Here is a 20245-nt window from a genome sequence, read left to right as displayed (position 1 = left end):
ACTCTTATTCTAACCAACACACACAATAACATCACTTATATTTGACTTGAATTATGATAACAAGACACGTTTTGGAGGCAGTGTTTTAGAACGTGTGTTGCTGTTGCTGTCTGACCGTGTCAGGGGGTCGTTGTTGGTTGGTGAGGTGTGACTTGCCACATGACCGCGCGACTTTGGGACTCACCTTATGGGGAAGTAGTGTGCAGGATCTCTTACATCCACCCACCAGCTCTGCTTCCCTGTCGGCATCTGCCCAATCAGGTCACAAGTCAAGGAATAAATAAACACACGAGAACTAAACAAAGCCAATCCCTGCTGCTCTCACACACACACACACACACACACACAGTGCTTTCTCTCTCTCTCTCTCTCTCTCTCTCTCTCTCTCTCTCTCTCTCTCTCTCTCTCTCTCTCTCTCTCTCTCTCTCTCTCTCTCTCTCTCTCTCTCTCTCTCTCTCTCTCTCTCTCTCTCTCTCTCTCTCTCTCTCTCTCTCTCTCTCTCTCTCTCTCTCTACCAATGTTGTCTTCATTTTATTAGGATAGTTCAGTGGCCTTCTTTCTCGCCATTACTGCTCTATATCCATTACAGTCAGGGTTGATACGCTAGCCTTAAAGCTGAAATCTGCATAAGAGCAAACAGCGCCACTGTTCGCCCCCCCCCAGTACGTTTTTGTTCTGCTGATGAAACGGAGGAGAGGAACATCCAGCATCGTGGTTAAAAATAAAAATCGCAGTACATATTCTACTGTTCTATTGTAAGTGCAACGATGTCAGTGGAGAACTGTGTTCGTTGTTGGAAGGAACCTCTTTGTTGTTGTAATATTGCAAACAAACGTGGCAGTGACACCATTATGGATTCCAGCTTTAAACTGTTTCTTAAACGAGCTAGATTTATACCGTACAAAAGTTTTGATGTATGGTTTGTTCACCACGGTACTGTAATTGCACTATTCTGTACCTGTGGCAGATTATTATGGATCTGCCTGGCTGCGTTGGAGCTCTGTGGTGCTGCCAGCCTGCTGCCGTTGCTGTTGCAGTACAAACTAGCCTCCTCGTATGGCAGCTTTGGTTCCGTCACAAACCAGAACTCGTTACCGTCAATGAATATGGATGTCTCATGGTGCCCACCTGCAACAGATCAATATTATTATTCTCAAATCCTATTTTTAGAACTCAATATATTTAAAGAACTCAGCTCATACTTCTTAACGGATGGCTTATCATACATTGGTATATAATTTCATCAGAAAAAGTCAAGAGATATTACCAAACCTACATGTCAACACCAGTCACCCACAAACAGGACCAAGCCTGGCCTGCTGAGGAGTGACAGACTCCATCCAAGCTGGAGGGGTGCTCTCATCTTATCTATCAACATAGACAAGGCTCTAACTCCTCTAGCTCCACAATGAGATAGGGTGCAGGCCAGGCAGCAGGCTGTTAGCCAGCCTGCCAGCTTAGTGGAGTCTGCCACTAGCACAGTCAGTGTAGTCAGCTCATCTATCCCCATTGAGACCGTGTCTGTGCCTCGATCTAGGTTGGGCAAAACTAAACATGGCTGTGTTCGCCTTAGCAATCTCACTGGAATAAAGACCTCCTCCATTCCTGTCATTATTGAAAGAGATTGTGATATCTCACATCTCAAAATAGGGCTAATTAATGTTAGATACCTCACTTCCAAGGAAGTTATAGTCAATGAACTAATCACTGATCATAATCTTGATGTGATTGGCCTGACTGAAACATGGCTGATGAATTTACTGTGTTAAATGAGGCCTCTCCTGGTTACACTAGTGACCATATCCCCCGCACATCCCTCAAAGGTGGAGGTGTTGCTAACATTTACAACACACATTTCAATTTACAATTTAAAAATGTAAAAAGACTGAAGACATTTTCTTCATATTTTGAGCTTCTAGAAATAAAATCTATGCAGCCTACTCAATAATCTTTTATTGCTACTGTTTACAGGCCTCCTGGGCCGTATACAGCGTTCCTCACTGAGTTCCATGAATTCCTATTGGACCTTGTAGTCATGGCAGATAATATTCACGTTTTTGGTGACTTTCACATTCACATGGAAAAGTCCACAGACCCAGTCCAAAAGGCTTTCGGAGCCATCATCGACTCAGTGGGTTTTGTCCAACATGTGTCCGGACCTACTCAATGCCACAGTCATACTCTGGACCTACAGTTGAAGTCAGAAGTTTACATACACTTAGGTTGGAGTCATTAAAACTCATTTTTCAACCACTCCACAAATTTCTTGTGAACAAACTATAGTTTTGGCAAGTTGGTCAGGACATCTACTTTGTGCATGACACAAGTAATTTTTCCAACAATTGTTTACAGACAGATTATTTCACTTATAATTCACAGTATCACAATTCCAGTGGGTCAGAAGTTTACATACACTAGTTGACTGTGCCTTTAAACAGCTTGGAAAATTCCAGAATATGATGTCATGGCTTTAGAAGCTTCTGATAGGCTAAATTACATCATTTGAGTCAATTGGAGGTGTACCTGTGGATGTATTTCAAGGCCTACCTTCAAACTCAGGGCCTCTTTGCTTGACATCATGGGAAAATCAAAAGAAATCAGCCAAGACCTCAGAAAAAAATTGTAGACCTCCTCCACAAGTCTGGTTCATCCTTGGGAGCAATTTCCAAACACCTGAAGGTTCATCTGTACAAACAATAGTACACAAGTAAAAACACCATGGGACCACGCAGCCGTCATACCGCTCAGGAAGGAGACGCGTTCTGTCTCCTAGAGATGAACGTACTTTGGTGCGAAAAGTGCAAATCAATCCCAGAACAACGGCAAAGGACCTTGTGAAGATGCTGGAGGAAACAGGTACAAAAGTATCTATAGCAACAGTAAAACGAGTCCTATATCGACATAACCTCAAAGGCTGCTCAGCAAGGAAGAAGCCACTGCTCCAAAACCGCCATAAAAAAGCCAGACTACGGATTGCAACTGCCCATTGGGACAAAGATCGTACTATCTGGAGAAATGTCCTCTGGTCTGATGAAACAAAAATAGAACTGTTTGGCCATTTTGACCATCGTTATGTTTGGAGGAAAAAGGGGGAGGCTTGCAAGCCGAAGAACACTATCCCAACCGTGAAGCACAGGGGTGGCAGCATCATGTTGTGGGGGTGCTTTGCTGCAGGATGGACTGGTGCACTTCACAAAATAGATGGCATCATGAGGAAGGAAAATTATGTGGATATATTGAAGCAACATCTCAAGACATCAGTCATGAAGTTAAAGCTTGGTCGCAAATGGGTCTTCCAAATGGACAATGGCCCCAAGCATACTTCCAAAGTTGTGGCAAAATGGCTTAAGGACAACAAAGTCAAGGTATTGGAGTGGCCATCACAAGGCCCTGACCTCAATCCTATAGAAAATGTGTGGGCAGAACTGAAAAAGCGTGTGCGAGTAAGGAGGCCTACAAACCTGACTCAGTTACACCAGCTCTGTCGGGAGGAATGGGCCAAAATTCACCCAACTTATTGTGGGAAGCTTGTGGAAGGCTACCTGAAACGTTTGACCCAAGTTAAACAATTTAAAGGCAATGCTACCAAATACTAATTGAGTGTATGTAAACTTCTGACCCACTGGGAATGTGACGAAAGTAATAAAAGCTGAAATAAATCATTCTCTCTACTATTATTCTGGCATTTCACATTCTTAAAATAAAGTGGTGATCCTAACTGACCTAAGACAGGGGATTTTTACAAGGATTAAATGTCAGGATTTGTGAAAAACTGAGTTTAAATGTATCAGGCTAAGGTGTATGTAAACTTCCGACTTCAACTGTAGCTTTGTCCCGTGGAATAAATATTGTGGATCTTAATGTTTTTCCTCATAATCCTGGACTATCGGGCCACCATTTTATTACGTTTGCAATCGCAACAAATAATCTGCTCAGACCCCAATCAAGGATCATCAAAAGCTGTGCTATAAATACTCAGACAACCCTAAGATTCCTAGATGCCCTTCCAGACTCCCTCCACCTACCCAAAGACATCAGAGTACAAAAATCGGTTAACCACCTAACTGAGGAACTAAATTTAACCTTGCACAATACCCTAGATGCAGTCGCACCTCTAAAAACAAAAAACATTTGTCATATGACCCTAGCTCCCTGGTATACAGAAAATAGCCAAGCGCTGAAGCAAGCTTCCAGAAAATTGCAACGGAAATGGCGCTACACCAAACTGGAAGTCTTCCGATTAGCTTGGAAAGACAGTACCGTGCAGTATCGAAGAGCCCTCACTGGTGCTCAATCATCCTATTTTTCCAACTTAATTGAGGAGAATAAGAACAATCCAAAATGTATTTTTGATACTGTCGCAAAGCTAACTAAAATGCAGCATTCCCCAAGAGAGGATGGCTTTCACTTCAGCAGTGATAAATTCTTGAATTCATGATCATTAGAAAACAAATGACGGAGTCCTCTTTAAATCTGCGTATTTCTCCAAAGCTCAGTTGTCCTGAGTCTGCACAACACTGCCAGGACCTAGGATCAAGGGAGACACTCAAGTTTTGTAATACTATATCTCTTGACACATTGATGAAAATAGTCATGGCCTCTAAACCTTCAAGCTGCATACTGGACCCTATTCCAACTAAACTACTGAAAGAGCAGCTTCCTGTGTTTGGCCCTCCTATGTTGAACATAATAAACGGCTCACTATCCACCGGATGTGTACCAAACTCACTAAATGTGGCAGTAATAAAGCCTCTCTTGAAAAAGCCAAACCTTGACCCAGAAAATATAAAAAACTATCAGCCTATATTGAATCTCCCATTCCTCTTAAAATGTTTTGGAAAAGCTGTTGCGCAGCAACTCCCTGCCTTCCTGAAGATAAACAATGTATACGAAAAGCTTCAGTCTGGTTTTAGACCCCATCATAGCACCGAGACTGTACTCGTGAAGGTGGTAAATTACTTTTAATGGTGTCAGACCAAGGCTCCTAGACCTTAGTGCTGCTTTTGATACCATTGATCACCACATTCTTTTGGAGAGATTGGAAACCCAAATTGGTCTACACGGACAAGTTCTGGCCTGGTTTAGAGCTTATCTGTCAGAAACATTTCAGTTTGTCTCTGTGGATGGTTTGTCCTCTGACAAATCAATTGTACATTTCGGTGTTCCTCAAGGTTCCGTTTTAGGACCACTATTGTTTTCACTATATATTTTACCTCTTGGTGATGTCATTCGGAAACATAATGTTAACTTTCACTGCTATGCGGACCATACACAGCTGTACACTTTGATGAAACATGGTGAAGCCCCAAAATTGCCCTCCCTGGAAGCCTGTGATTCATATATAAATTAAGTGGATGGCGGCAAATTTTTTACATTTAAACTCGGGAAAAACAGAGATGATTGGTCTAGGTCCCAAGAAACAAAGAGATCTTCTGTTGGATCTGACAATTAATCTTGATGTTATATCTTGAGTATTTCTCCTGTCTTATCCGGTTGTCCTGTGTGAATTTAAGTATGCTCCCTCTAATTCTCTCTTCTCTCGGAGGAGCTGAGCCCTAGCACCATGCCTCAGGACTACCTGGCCTGATGACTCCTCGCTGTCCCCTGTCTACCTGGCCGTGCTGCTGCTCCAGTTCAACTGTTCTGCCTGCGGCTATGGAACCCTGACCTGTTCACTGGACTTGCTACCTTGTCCCAGACCTGCTGTTTTCGACTCTCTCTACCGCACCTGCTGTCTCTAACTCTGAATAATCGGCTATGAAAAGCCAACTGACATTTAATCCTGAGGTACTGACCTGTTGCACCCTCTACAACCACTGATTATTATTATTTGACCTTAATGGTCATCTATGAACGTTTGAACATCTTGGCCATGTACTGTTATAATCTCCACCCGGCACAGCCAGAAGATGACTGGCCACACCTCAGAGCCAGGTTCCTCTCTAGGTTTCTTCCTAGGTTCCTGCCTTTCTAGGGAGTTCTTCCTAGCCACAATGCTTCTACATCTGCATTGCTTGCTGTTTGGGGTTTTAGGCTGGGTTTCTGTATAGCACTTTGTGACATCGGCTGATGTAAAAAGGGCTTTATAAATACATTTAATTGAAATTTGATTGACTTACCAGGATTGTACCACTCTGGGTTCTCGGGAGTTTTTCCTATTTCAAAATGAACAAACAAACAGTTATTTTCAACTATGAGAATGCAAGATTGAACGTGTAAAGGTCACCAAACATTTCCCCAAACTCTGATTCCTAAATAGGGTTTCTTGTAAAAATGGACAGAGGACTGTTTATGTTGGCCAACCGGTTCAACGTGGGTCAAGCAGACACTACTACACAAGAGACACTTTTGAGTTGAAACTGAGGAGGAACTAGGACACGTTTACAATCACATGGCCTGTGTGTGTGTGTGTGTGTGTGTGTGTGTGTGTGTGTGTGTGTGTGTGTGTGTGTGTGTGTGTGTGTGTGTGTGTGTGTGTGTGTGTGTGTGTGTGTGTGTGTGTGTGGTTACCACGGGGGATCTGGCAGACCCACTCCAGCCTGACGTCACAGTGGAATGGTGTGGCGTAGAACGGCAGAGGAGGGAATTCATGCATCAGGAAGACAAATAAACTCTTAAAGGTTCCTTTCAGTGTCTGGTTAAAGAGAGAGAAAGATACATATGTTTCAAGACGACAAACCATTTCAGCATCGACGTGAGATATGACAACTGTAGACAGATATTCATCGCCAACATGTTTCTGTACCCTGGGGCCAGTGGCTTTTATAGATAGTAAAACTCCTGGCCCTGATGATAATGCCTGACAGATTGTAATGACAGTGCAACATTTGTAGCCACTTCACAAGTAGTGAGCGGGAGCTCTAAAATGGAGCATGTGATGTAGGAAGAAGCTGACATGGACACAGAATGAGGGCGGGTTTAAGTAGTGACAACTGCCATGACCACCCACCAGCAGCTGCTCTGCAGTGTTGAGGCTGTGTTCCAGCATCTGCACCTACCCACCTTAAAGGCTGTGCAGGCCCGGTTGTACTCATCATCCTCATGGAACTCTTGGGGGAAAATGGCCATGGACACCTTCGGATGAATCACGACATGTATATTATAATAACGGTTCCTTATTATAGTATCTCTATGGGAGTTACACACAGAGGTACAATGTTTGTGTCCTCTACTCACAGGCCTGTTGTCGCTCCACTCCCAGGAACCAGCAGCTGGGTTTCTCCTGTTCAGCCCCACCCAGAAGAACCGGTCATCACTGGGACAGACAGGACACGAACACTGTTAACAAACATATAATTTTCTCACATCTTTTTTGGGAGGTTTATTATCATTTTTTGGGGCTCAAAAGGCAGTGTTTAAACAATCTTCCAGTGTCTTACGTATATTGTTGCTACTGAATGCACCTTTCCCCTGCAGAGCATTGCAGGACACGGTGTGTCCTGGTATGAACCATACTTGTTACTATTGACTGGAATCAGCTCACATTAGCATAAAGACGATGATCCTGTGTGAATTTGAAAACACAGATGTGTGTGGTAACTGTGTTGGGTGTTGGCGACAATTACAGTGGTGGGAACTAGAGCGGTGTGTAAGCTCTAAACCTATGAGAGATATGGCAGTGTGGTGTGTACTGCATAAAGCTGGCATTAAGTTGCTGTTGTTGGAATGTGATTATAAACATACCTACATCATTCGCATTGTTTAGTTGAGGTGGCTAGACCAGTCGGACTATTGTGATTGAGTTTGTGTTATCGCTGAGATTAAAAGAATGACGTGTGTGCGTGCATGTGAGTATATGCGCAAGTGGTAGGTGCAGCGTGTGTGCGTGCAGCATGTGTGTGTGTACGCGCAAGGGCCCCTACCTGATGGAGTCTCTCATAACATAGTGCAGGGCTCTCATCTCCTGTGGGTGGTTGAAGCTGGGCAAATGGGCCCCCAGGGCCTCACAGAACCTCTCTGCCTCCTCCCAGGACCGCTTACGACTCAGCCTCTCCTCGTGGAACACCTGGCACAGCATTGCCACGGTTACCAATACTAACACACCAAGACCCTACGGTAATGTTGTTATAACACACTAACGTACTGCAATCGGGTCGTCATGAGACCTCAATGGGCAACGACACAGTAACTTAAACCAACAAGGTCACTAAGGCGCAGCGAGGGGACACATGCTGCTGAGTGAAGTAAACTGGATCTGTGTCAATTCATTTCAAGGACACACACAGGCCTAACACATACCTTGTAGCAGTAGGAAATGCCAGGCCTGGATGTCCATCCATCAGGACAGGGGAGGTTAGGATCAGGCTCAGGCTCTAGGGGCTGTGGAGCGGCGATGTCTCTCTTACAGATGGAGCCAGCTTTAAACATGGTGCAGTTCTTTACCACCCATTTACCCAGAGGATTGGCTGTGGACATCACTGCACAGCCCCCTGCTAGGGCTGAAACACACACACACACAGACACACACGTAACTCATGCACACCAAACACTCGTTTCTCTCCATTTCTCACCACTGAAACCCCAACAAGGTTAAACCCTCACCCAAATACAGAACAGTTCTCAGTCGGGACTAACCTGGTTCAAACACGCCCCAGTTGGTGTATGCAACGTTGGTTCCCGAGCCATCCTGAGTGACCCACTGGTACTCCCCTGTAGTCTTTATGTCCTGGAGGCCAGTCCAGAAATACTGGCTCTTTACGTTGATCTCTTCCGCAAGGAGTCTATTGATGAAGGCCTGCTCAAACCTGTGGAGAACACATTGAAGAACGATTGAGCCTTGCGTCCTAAATGGCACCCTATTCCCTATATAGTGCACTACTTTAGACCTTGCAAGAGGGAACAAGACAATTAGTGAGACCGCACTGAATGTTGAGAGTTAACGTGGAATGCTGTTGGGTTTTGGGCACCCTTCCAAGGCAATTTCTCTGAAATACAGAGTTTACTTTACAGTGACTGGAAAATAAAGAGCTAAAAGGAGGAATGAAAGAGAAAACATGGAATGGCTGTACCGGTTGTTTATGGTGAGGTCACACCTGTCCCTGAACGACACTTCTTTAGAGTCCACTTTGTAGCACGAGTTGCCATGTCTCCTCCAGTCCTTCAGGAAGGGGAAGAAATGTAAACAAAACGAATAAATTAAATCAATAACCATTGAACTGTTAGCCATCACAGCTAGATGCCATTTGTTGTTTGGCCTCAGAAATGAAAACAAAATGAATAAATGAAACAAATGAAATCAATCAAAAGAGCTCGACAAGGTAAAGCGTGTCCTGGGAAGAGGAGGTTGGCGCTGGGGAACAATTCTTACCCCTTCAGGAGGGCATCCTGTCGTAGAAGACTCGTTCACCACTCCTTTCTTCTGACACATGAAAGGCAGCTCCTGGGTACAGCTCCCAACCCTCCAGCCATGAGACTGGAAACATAAAAAGGAGATAACGGAATGGGTCTAGAGATACTTCCTATAGGGGTTGTAATGCCCAACATTGAAGGTATGCTATGAGTACAATGTCATGTTGATGAAATAGTGAGCTATGGGACCTACTGCCTATTTCTTAGCAAATTGTTAGCCTGTCAAAGCATGTTATTGTTAAAACATATCCAGAAGTAGCCAAGCAAGATCTGTTGAAGGCCAAACCATCTTGCCAATGATCACACACACACACACACACACCTCTCCAAAGTAGTAGACACAGTGAGAGTGTCCTGAGGGTTGGATAGGATGATTCCTGTCCCAGTAGGTGAAGGAGACAGGTGTCTCATCAACCCAGCTAAGGATGGCTGGGTTCCCCGTCCCGTTCAGACCGATCCACACGCCCAACACATCTTGTGACTGGTTTCTCTGAGTGTGTGGTGTACCTGCATGGAACTGAGTGCTGATCATCTCCATGCTGTCCAGGCTGTGTAGACTGACCAGGCCTCCTCCGATGGTCTTACAGTAATTCTCCGCCTGAGCAAACATCTTTGGTTCATCCATCACCAGCTTGTAACAGAACATGTTCCAAGGGGCCCAGCCCTCGTCACATATGGTGGATTTATACACCAAAGGCTCTGCAGAGAAAAGCAAGATCAAGAAAAGATAGATAGAAATAATATTGTGTGAGTTAAAAGGCTAGGATGGCCTGACATGTAAATCAAATATTTGAGCACTTGGAAGAGCACTCTAAAGATTAAAAAAAAAACTGAGGGAAAAATACAGTTGAGTTGCAAAGCTAGGATGGCCTTAAAATGTAAAGTGCTTCAGCACCTTGGAAAAGTGCTACATAAATCCCTTTGGCAGAGGACAGAAATACAGTATATCTAATTGGAGGATAAAAGAGTAAGACCTTTCCTGTTTAATGTGATAAACTGGTTAACTCTTACCTGTTGCTACCGACTGGGTGACGTTGACGTTTTTCTTACAGATGTAGGGAAGTTTTTTATCGCAGATCTCACTCTCGTAGTAGTTTTTCGAATTCATGAATCCACAGTCTGACTCCCTAAGGATCGATGTGTGTGGCATCCCTAGACACACACACACACACACACACACACACACACACACACACACACACACACACACACACACACACACACACACACACACACACACACACACACACACACACACACACACAATCTTAGTTTAGCTTTCCTAATAAACCAGAAAATCAGTAGTTATTTCTGTTTGTTTATCAAAGTTAGCAGGCTTGCTCATTGATACTGCTTTGTAGTAAACTCATCGGTACTGAGGTTTGACAAAAACACAACCCAGAGAGGTCAAAGGGCTCTGAGGAAGGACAGTGAATGTCACGCCCTGATCTGTTTAATCTGTCCTTGTGCTTGTCTTCACCCCCCTCCAGGTGTTGCCCATCTTCCTCGTTATCCCCTGTGTATTTATACCTGTGTTCTCTGTTTGTCTGTTGCCAGTTTGCTCCTGTCGTGTCTTAGTTCCTGTTTTCTAGTTTTTCCTGTTTTCTAGTTTTTCTAGTGACCCCTCTGCCTGACCTGACCCTGCCTGTCATCCTGTACCTTTGCCCCACTACTCTGGATTACCAACCTCTGCCTGACCTGACCCTGCCTGCCATCCTGTACCTTTACCCCACTATTCTGGATTACCGACCTCTTCCTGACCTGACCCTGCCTGTCATCCTGCACCTTTACCCCACTATTCTGGATTACCGACCTCTGCCTGACCTGACCCTGCCTGTCATCCTGCACCTTTACCCCACTATTCTGGATTACCGACCTCTGCCTGACCTGACCCTGCCTGTCATCCTGTACCTTTACCCCACTATTCTGGATTACCGACCTCTTCCTGACCTGACCCTGCCTGTCATCCTGCTTCTTTACCCCACTATTCTGGATTACCGACCTCTGCCTGACCTGACCCTGCCTGTCATCCTTCACCTTTACCCCACTATTCTGGATTACCGACCTCTGCCTGACCTGACCCTGCCTGTCATCCTGCACCTTTGCCCCTGTTGTTGTAATAAACATTGTTACTTCGACACAGTCTGCATCTGGGTCTTACCTTGAAACGTGACAGTGACGTCATCGCCACTCTGACACAGCAGCCGCCCCAAATGCCAGCCTATTCCCATACACAGTGCACTACTTTTGACTAGGCCACGTGCTAATGGTTATATACAGAGGCCCATTCAGGCAAGTTGACTTGTTGTTCAAGCTCGTTCACGACAGTCCTCAAGCACACACACTGCCTGTCCCTGTGCAGTGCTGCGTCCAGTCACAATGACCCTGCCTGCCTGCTCACACCACAACACTGGCCTCTGTGTTTCCCTGGTGGCATTGTGACACAGGCTGGAGAATGAGATGGGTGCCAGGCAGTAGGGTGGTATGGCTGTGTCATACCTGTACCAACCAACGCGTGTACTATACATGATATGTGCCACGGCTATATCGTTGTACTATAAATAGTTGTAACCTAGTTGTGACATTGCTATAACCATATATGTACCATAAGTTGTCCCATGGTTATTACATAGTTGTACCACAGTTGTACAAAGTACCATGCTAAAGCAGTGCGTCTGTGTGTCTGTATGTGTTGCGTCCTCACCGTTGTCCCAGCGCACGTCGTTGAGGGGTGAGCCGTCCGACCACTGCCAGCCCTGAGACGTGTCCAACTGGTGTAGGCCGATCCACATCCTGTCTGGCCTGCTGTTATGGGCCACGTCCACTTCAGTCCACACAGAACAGAGACGAGACCAGATTAGACAAGCTAATCTAGCTACAAAGTAAATGACAGAATCTTCATTTTTACTGCCCTTGAGGGCATATATCATTTCGGTAATTAGTCAATAAAAAAATTGCTATGTTTAAACCCCTCTTAACAGTCAGGGAAATAGGTCCCTTATATGTCTTCTAACCTGTGATGATAATAGTGTAATAATGATGGATGGTGATGGTTCTGAACAATAACAGTTGTGCGTGCTGTGCAGGGTCTCTCGTCTAAAAGCTTCCTTGTATAAATCTCCCTCTCTGTAATCCAATGAGATCAAATGACATCTGCAAAGTGCGCCATTCTGCAGTGCACACAAAGACTTTCCTTTCCTGTGTGGTGAAGGAACAGTCATAGAGAAAGAGCTGTGGCTGCTCTCTTTCTGTATGGGGGTGGGTGCGTGCGTGCGCTCAAGCTGCAGCTGCTGCCAAAACTGAAATGATAGTATGAAAACTGACAATGACACGTGATATGTATGTACTTTTATGTCTAAACAATTGAGAGGGTAATTCCAGTGTGTCTAATCCTGAAAGTACTACACTATAAACTCCTACACTACAATACTATTTTTGTGCCAAGTAGTTGTAGTCCCAAGTACTGTAGTCCCAATTACTTCCAAGTAAGTAGTATGTGCCAAGTAGTTCCAAGTATTGCATCTTTGCAGTACATGATTCATATTACTCTTCCTGTAATACATGTTTGGGATGTTTGTTTTGTTTGAATGTGGCCATAGACAGCCACTATAGTGGAGGGCAGTCTTACAGATGCGGAAGGCTTGGTCCTCTGAGCTGGAGACGCTGAGCAGGTCAGCTCCCTGGCTGCGACAAGAGTCCAGCGCTTCCTGCCATGTCACCGCGACCTGGGACACAAACTCATAACAGGGTCCCCCCTCAGGGCCATCGAATAGGGCCTTGCAGCCTTCCTCTGTGAGAGAGATCAGAGAGGGGATTCAGAATTGAGGTAGTATGTGTGTGTATGACGGGGGTTGTGTGCGTATCCAACAGTACCGCTGAACACGTTGTTTTGCTACAGCATTTCTCAACTAGCATCCAACAGACAAATGTATCGTTCTATATTTCAGGAAAACTTATCGTCAAACATATGCCAAATAAAAACAGTGTCTGAACTCCATACATGTATTTCTAAACTAAGTCAGAACCCCTACACAGCCTCACAGAGGATCACCAGACACTGAAAAATGTAATCCGTCATAAAAGACTTCATCCGGGAAAATATCACACCAAACATGCCACTTCGTGGATTCAGAGCAGTCTCGTGTAGCCAGACTGAAACATTCAAAGACTGTGGAAGTAAGCCGCCTGGCTCGAGAGACTAGGTTCAGAGCAGTCTCGTGTAGCCAGACTGAAACATTCAAAGACTGTGGAAGTAAGCCGCCTGGCTCGAGAGACTAGGTTCAGAGCAGTCTCGTGTAGCCAGACTGAAACATTCAAAGACTTTGGAAGTAAGCTGTCTGGCTCGAGAGACTAGGTTCAGAGCAGAGTTGGGGTCAAGTCAATCTTAATTCCAGCCAATTCCGTAAAAGGATTTGCACTCCTATGGCCAATTTCACATCCTTAATTCAACTGACGGGAACTGAAATAGAATTGAGCCCAATCTTGATACAAATATCTTTCTACTCCCTTCTCTTAAAGGGAAACACCACCCAGACTAGTAGACTACTTAAAGGAAAACTCCATCCAAAAACTATATTTTGGTATTTGTTTCATTAGTCCGTTGTTGATATAAACCCAAAATGTTTTGTATGTCAGCAATCGGGCAACTGAATTTGACTGCTGTCAGAAAGTTACAACTGAATTTGATTGCTGACATGCAAAACATTTTGGGATTATATCAACAACGGACTAATGAAACAAATACCAAAATATATTTTCCTTTAAGTACTCTACTAGCACTAGTTCCAGTAATCATTATATGTGAAGGGAAACGGTACAAGAAGACTAGTAGTAGATTAATTCCAGAATCATGATTTATGTCTATAATAAAAAGAAGAAAACTTGCCATGTTTTAGACAGTATCCCATCTTTTTGTCAGCGTCATAGTCAGAGGTTGTGGAACACCAGTATAGTTCAGATGATTGGTCGTCGGGGAGGCATTCGTGGTACCAGCTGCCGTTGTAGTGGAAGGGAAACTCACAGGGCTCCCCGGTCGACGTCCCATTGGTGGTGTGGACAACTATGGGAAGAGGAGAAATAATTTGAATGAATCCCATGGCACCCATTTTCAAACGAGTTTATTAGGAATATCGGAGATAGTATTCAATCTGGACACGTCTAAAGATACCACCTCGCACAGTTTGACTGTCAACTCAACTGGATTTAGTATGTAGGACAGGTCTGTGTACAGGTCCTTAATGTAGGACCTGTACACAGAACACATTCATTGAATACAAAAGCTGCTGCTTTCAATGGAGGGCCAGAGTTTAGATCATGTTAAACTGTATCATTTAGCACAAGGCCACTGGCAAACAACTGGCACACAGTGCCATAGATATGATTTCAAATGGAACAAGGTCAAGGGTATTTAATGTGATGCGCAGGGGGTGTCAATTGGGTATGGCACAGTATGGCAGTCACCATACCCTAGTTCAACACCAACAATTTAAAAGAGGCTACTAAAATCATTCTAATGCAGATTCAAATGCCAATGCAGTTTAGCAATATTAGCGGGCTAGCTTTAGAACCATGTGGACAGCTCTGAGGCAGGCTGTTGATCGGTAGTAGAGAACATGTTTTAGGACGCTTCTGAGCGGGAGGAAAGGTTTCAGTGAACAACGCAACTTTTCTCTCAAAACAGTGCAGAGGTAGAAAATGGCTGTAGATAGCTAGATAACTGCTGTTTGACTTGAAAGGAAACGAAACTAGAGTTTTTGTGTTTGTAGAATGTTAAGTCCCCTGTCGACTGAGCCAAATGAAGCTACAGCAGCCAAGGTGATAAAGGCTGGAGTCAATTAAGCTGTTCTCCAAATTGCATTTTAAACTTTTTAAAATTGTGTAGAAATTCAGCAAATTAGCTTCAACTTGATTAAAAAATCCCTTTGCCCCTGTCACATACCCTATGTTTAGTTAAAATGACAGGCCTTGCTGAGTCATATTAGCCATGTTAACAAACACGGTTACAAGGAAGACTGTGCTAATTCTGGTTGGAAAGATTCCCCTTCAATTACAAACGGAACTAGTAAAACATCTGAGCTCTGTACAGTGCACCTGACATTAGCATACAACAGACCATGCTAAGTCTATTGTCTCCAAGTGATACAGGATGTTCTTCATAAAGATATCAACGGAAGAGTCTAGGTACACTACCGTTCAAAAGTTTGGGGTCACTTAGAAATGTCCTTGTTTTTGAAATACATTTTTTTTAAATTGTCCATTAAAATAACATCAAATTGATCAGAAATACAGTATAGACATAGTTAATGTTGTAAATGACTATTGGAGCTGGAAACAGCTGATTTTGAATGGAATATCTACAGAGTCCCATTATCAGCAACCATCACTCCTGGGTTACAATGGCACGTTGTGTTAGCTAATCCAAGTTTATCATTTTAAAAGCCTAATTGATCATTAGAAAACCATTTTGCAATTATGTTAGCACAGCTGAAAACTGTTGTGCTAATTAAAGAAGCAATAAAACTGGCCTTCTTTAGACTAGTTGAGTATCTGGAGCATCAGCATTTGTGGGTTCGATTACAAACTCAAAATGGCCAAAAACAAAGAACTTTCTTCTGAAACTCGTCAGTCTATTCTTGTTCTGAGAAATTAAGGTTATTCCATGCGAGAAACTGCCAAGAAACTGAAGATCTCATACAATGCTGTGTACTACTCCCTTCACAGAACAGTGCAAACTGGCTAGAGGACAAGTACATTAGAGTGTCTAGTTTGAGAAACAGATGCCTCACAAGCCCTCAACTGGCAGCTTCATTAAATAGTACCCGCAAAACACCAATCTCAACGTCAACAGTGAAGAGGCGACTCCAGGATGCTGGCCTTCTAGGCAGAGTTGCAAAGAAAAAGCCATATCTCAGACTGGCCAATAAAAATAAAAGATTAAGATGGGAAAAAGACCACAGACACTGGACAGAGGAAGATTGGAAAGAAGTGTTATGGATAGACTAATCTAAGTTTGAGGTGTTCGGATCACAAAGAAGAACATTCGTGAGATGCAGAAAAAAAATAAAAGATGCTGGAGGAGTGCTTGACGCCATCTGTCAAGCATGGTGGAGGCAATGGGATGGTCTGGGGTGCTTTGGTGGTGTCAAAGCGGGAGATTTGTACAGGGGAAAAGGGATCTTGAAGAAGGAAGGCTATCACTCCATTTTGCAATGCCATGCCATCCCCTGTGGGCGGCGCTTAATTGGAGACAATTTCCTCTTACAGCAGGACAGTGACCCAAAGCACAGCTCCAAACTATGCAATAACTATTTAGGGAAGAAGCAGTCAGCTGGTATTCTGTCTATAATGGAGTGGCCAGCACAGTCACCGGATCTCAACTCTATTGAGCTGTTGTGGGAGCAGCTTGACCGTATGGACATAAGAAGTGACCATCAAGCCAATCCTACTTGTGGGAGGTGCTTCAGGAAGCATGGGGTGAAATCTCTTCAGATTACCTCAACAAATTGACAACTAGAATGCCAAAGGTCTGCAAGGCTGTAATTGCTGCAAACTGAGGATTCTTTGACGAAAGCAAAGTTTGAAGGACACAATTATTATTTCAATTAAAAATCATTATTTATAACCTTGTCAACATCTTGACTATATTTCCTATTCATTTTGCAACTCATTTCATGTATGTTTTCATGGAAAACAAGGAAATCTCGAAGTGACCGCAAAATTTTGAATGGTAGTGTATATCTAAGTTCAGTGCATTCTTGTAAAATGTGGCTAGAGGTTTTATACATGTAAATAAGCATAGATTGTTTTGCCCATCTCATGTAGGCCTATGTTTATTATATTCTATTATGCTCTATTCTATTCCATTAGGAGAATAAGCCGCTCAAAGGACAGAACACACTCACTGCGCATCGGCCGCTGGCAGATATTATCGGTCGACTCATCCCTCCTCCAGGCGTCTGAGGAGTCGCGCTTGGCACTGACCAGCCCGTCGGTCACCGTGAGGCCCATCTGGTCTACCGTATAGACGGCCCCGTCCAGGCAGCGCCACGACAGCATGGTGTTCTCCATGGGGCTACAGCTGAACAGAGACAGGGCCTTGGTCTTCTCCTCCAGACCCAAGCACTGGGACGTGCCCACGTGGAAGAGACGGTGGCCGGACCCCCACTTCCACTGGGACCCCCTGGAACCGCCACACTCCCCCAGAGTCACGTTGAACCCGGACCCTCCAGACTTAGCCCCTGCTATCCCGGAAACTCCAGTCCCAGACGTGGACATAGCTACCAGGCACTTCCCTGTGCTCACATGCTGTATGGTGAAGGTGTCGTTACCTGGAAATGATCATGAACATGAGTAAATATAGTGATATTATAGTCATAATAAAGTGTTAGTAAATATAGTGACATCGCTACAACGATATAAGTTTACTCAACACAATATTTGAGTATGCTTACAATATATTTTGTATCACTATTCATTAGAATGCTTGGTTGATATCTACAACGTCCCATCTAAATGTCACCTTAGCTTCCGGTTACCTTTTCCTAAATACAGCTTGCCGTGGAGGCAGGGAACCAAGACTAAATTTCAAGGCAATCAACAACAGTCAAATAAGCAAAAAAAAATGTATCTAGAAACGCCAGGGGTCTATTGGGCCTGTGTTTATCATGGTCTCCAACATTGATTGCTGATAATATTCTCAGTCAGCAGGCCAATTGCTTTGATCCTCCATCATGTGGCAGCCTTAAATCCATTAAACATTCTACCAACAATACAGAGTGGTTTTATAATTTCCTAATCTGGACTAAAGAATTTAATTGAATTAGAGGCCAATTAAATACAACTGGCTATGATGTTTCACTCTGAAACACTTTCGATGAGCTGAAAATAGCCTTTATTTTCAACAATTAGATACAGTATAACATGTGCAAATGTGAACGTGCATGTGTAATAAGGAAGACCATATAATGAACTATTAAACAGTAAACAACATAAAATTAAATGGTTTAATTCTCCATAATGTATTGACCTGATTTACTGGACAAACTTGATAGAAAAACTCAACAGACAGTAGCTGTCGTAAATGTATAACCATAAACGATATCATGTGTACTGTATAATTGTCACGCCCTGATCTGTTTCCCCTGTCTCTGTGATTGTCTCCACCCACCTCCAGGTGTTACCTGTTTCCCCATTAGTCCCTGGTGTATTTATCTCTGTGTTTCCTGTCTCTCTCCCAGTTCGTCTTGTTTTGCCAAGTCAACCAGCGTTTCTCCTAGCTTCTATTTTTCCAAGTCTCTGTTTTTTCCTAGTCCTCCTGGTTTTGACCCTTGCCTGTCCTGACGTCGTATCCGCCTGCCTGACCACTGTCTATTCTGACCTCGAGCCTGCCTATCGCCTGGTACTGTTTGGACTCTGACCTGGTTTATGAACTCTCGCCTGTCCCTGACCTGCCTTTTGCCTACCTCTTTTGTTATAATAAATATCATAGCTCAACCATCTGCCTCCTATGTCTGCATTTGGGTCTCGCCTTGTGCCTTTATAATAGGTTAGCAGTTGAACTCAGAAACATAACAGACTGCATGTCTGAGTTGAACATATTCAGCCTGTGATGAGTATGAGATGAGCTATTTATAGGCTGGTACAGCAACGGTGTGTATGTCTAATAAGGTGGCCTATGCTCATTAAAGAGAGGCTAACCGGGAGAGAGCGAGAACAGTAACGTTACTTGACCATGGGGATATGATCATGCAAATTGTTTTTACAGTTACACCAATAACGACCACATTCTGCAACATTTGGATCACTTCAACTGCGTGCAACCTTGCTGCAATGACTTTGCAACATTGTATCAAAATACTCAATAGGGGCTGCACATTTTAAACGCCAGAGGAGTTTCAAGAGGTCGTTATTTTAATTATGATGGATATACTTTATAAAATGGTCATTACGCATTTTGAAAGCAAATGAGTAATGAGGAAATTGATTATACGGCAAATGTACGTTACTTCCTGCTTTTGAAACTGAACAAAGGGGCTTGAAGTCTCATTATTGAACCTAACCCCCCATTCAAAACAATAATGGGCTACCACGGACTCTCTAAGTAGAAGTTGAGCCTATGGAAACGCGATAATCTTTCAACTAGTTTAGCCAGCAACGGGGCGCGCATGCCTAGTGATGAAAATGGAAAGTACCCTACTTACCGGAATATGTAGTTGATGCGCAAGTTCCAAAACAAATAGTTTTATCCCAAAAGAATAAGAAAAAACATAGGTAAACTGTTGCTTGGAGTGTCATTTTCTCTATGGTTATAATACCACGTCTTCTCTATTCGGGTTCACACGTCTCCAGTAGCCAGCCTAGTTTGCGCATACCCAATCCTGCGTTTCCAAGTAACACGAGCCTACTTTAAACTTGTTGACTGACAGCTGGTTGTGACGATCCTCAATTCCCCTTCCTAGGCTGTTACCGTTTTCTGCGTTTTTCCCCGTGGAAGATTGCGAGCTCGTGATTCGCCAACATTCAACTACGACCACTCCACAGACCACTCCCAGTCCGCGAACTGAAAATGACAACTGTATTGATGTTATTTTGCAATATAATACACAATTCACAGTACATGTGTATTATGCTGAGTCAACGACAAAAGACACTGATAAACAAAGAAAAGTATGTTGATGCTGCGTCTCCAACTATCATGAGCCACTGTAATTCTCTCAAAGACAAGCAAATAAGAACAGCAATGCAACATCATGCAGTGAATCATCTGAACCATAAAGCCTGCATTCTCAGCCAACAACAACCGTCAGGCCAGTCGGTAGATGCCATTGCCAGACAAAGATTTCTCCCAAATGGTACCATATTCCCTACATAGTGCACTACTTTTGACCAGAGCCCTATG

The 20245-nt window shown here is 43.7% G+C and overlaps 1 protein-coding gene across 3 annotated transcripts in view; it reads right to left on the bottom strand.

Annotated features, from left to right (window-relative positions):
• The window catches only part of LOC139532183 (lymphocyte antigen 75-like), a 37147-nt gene extending 17181 nt beyond the window's left edge, over positions 1–19966 (bottom strand). The window contains exons 1-18 of one of the 3 annotated variants that reach the window (XM_071329460.1): positions 19548–19966; positions 17250–17675; positions 14234–14407; positions 12977–13138; positions 12053–12172; positions 10360–10500; positions 9671–10047; positions 9308–9412; positions 9009–9097; positions 8575–8744; positions 8239–8438; positions 7863–8005; positions 7177–7255; positions 7003–7074; positions 6511–6634; positions 6120–6155; positions 959–1128; positions 185–249 (exon numbers count right to left, since the gene is read on the bottom strand). In XM_071329460.1, coding sequence (XP_071185561.1) covers positions 185–249; positions 959–1128; positions 6120–6155; positions 6511–6634; positions 7003–7074; positions 7177–7255; positions 7863–8005; positions 8239–8438; positions 8575–8744; positions 9009–9097; positions 9308–9412; positions 9671–10047; positions 10360–10500; positions 12053–12172; positions 12977–13138; positions 14234–14407; positions 17250–17675; positions 19548–19641 — 2747 coding nt within the window. In that variant the 5' untranslated portion in view covers positions 19642–19966. The remainder of the gene's footprint in view (positions 1–184; positions 250–958; positions 1129–6119; positions 6156–6510; positions 6635–7002; positions 7075–7176; positions 7256–7862; positions 8006–8238; positions 8439–8574; positions 8745–9008; positions 9098–9307; positions 9413–9670; positions 10048–10359; positions 10501–12052; positions 12173–12976; positions 13139–14233; positions 14408–17249; positions 17676–19547) is intronic. The other 2 variants (XM_071329459.1, XM_071329458.1) reach the window with 2 other exon arrangements.
• Positions 19967–20245: the final 279 nt, after the last annotated feature.

The sequence above is a fragment of the Salvelinus alpinus genome, chromosome 10 (assembly GCF_045679555.1).
Source record: "Salvelinus alpinus chromosome 10, SLU_Salpinus.1, whole genome shotgun sequence".
In the NCBI taxonomy this organism is placed as follows: Eukaryota; Metazoa; Chordata; class Actinopteri; order Salmoniformes; family Salmonidae; genus Salvelinus; species Salvelinus alpinus.
The sequence above is the reverse complement of the archived record's forward strand: the minus strand, read 5'-3'. Positions and strand labels throughout refer to the sequence as shown.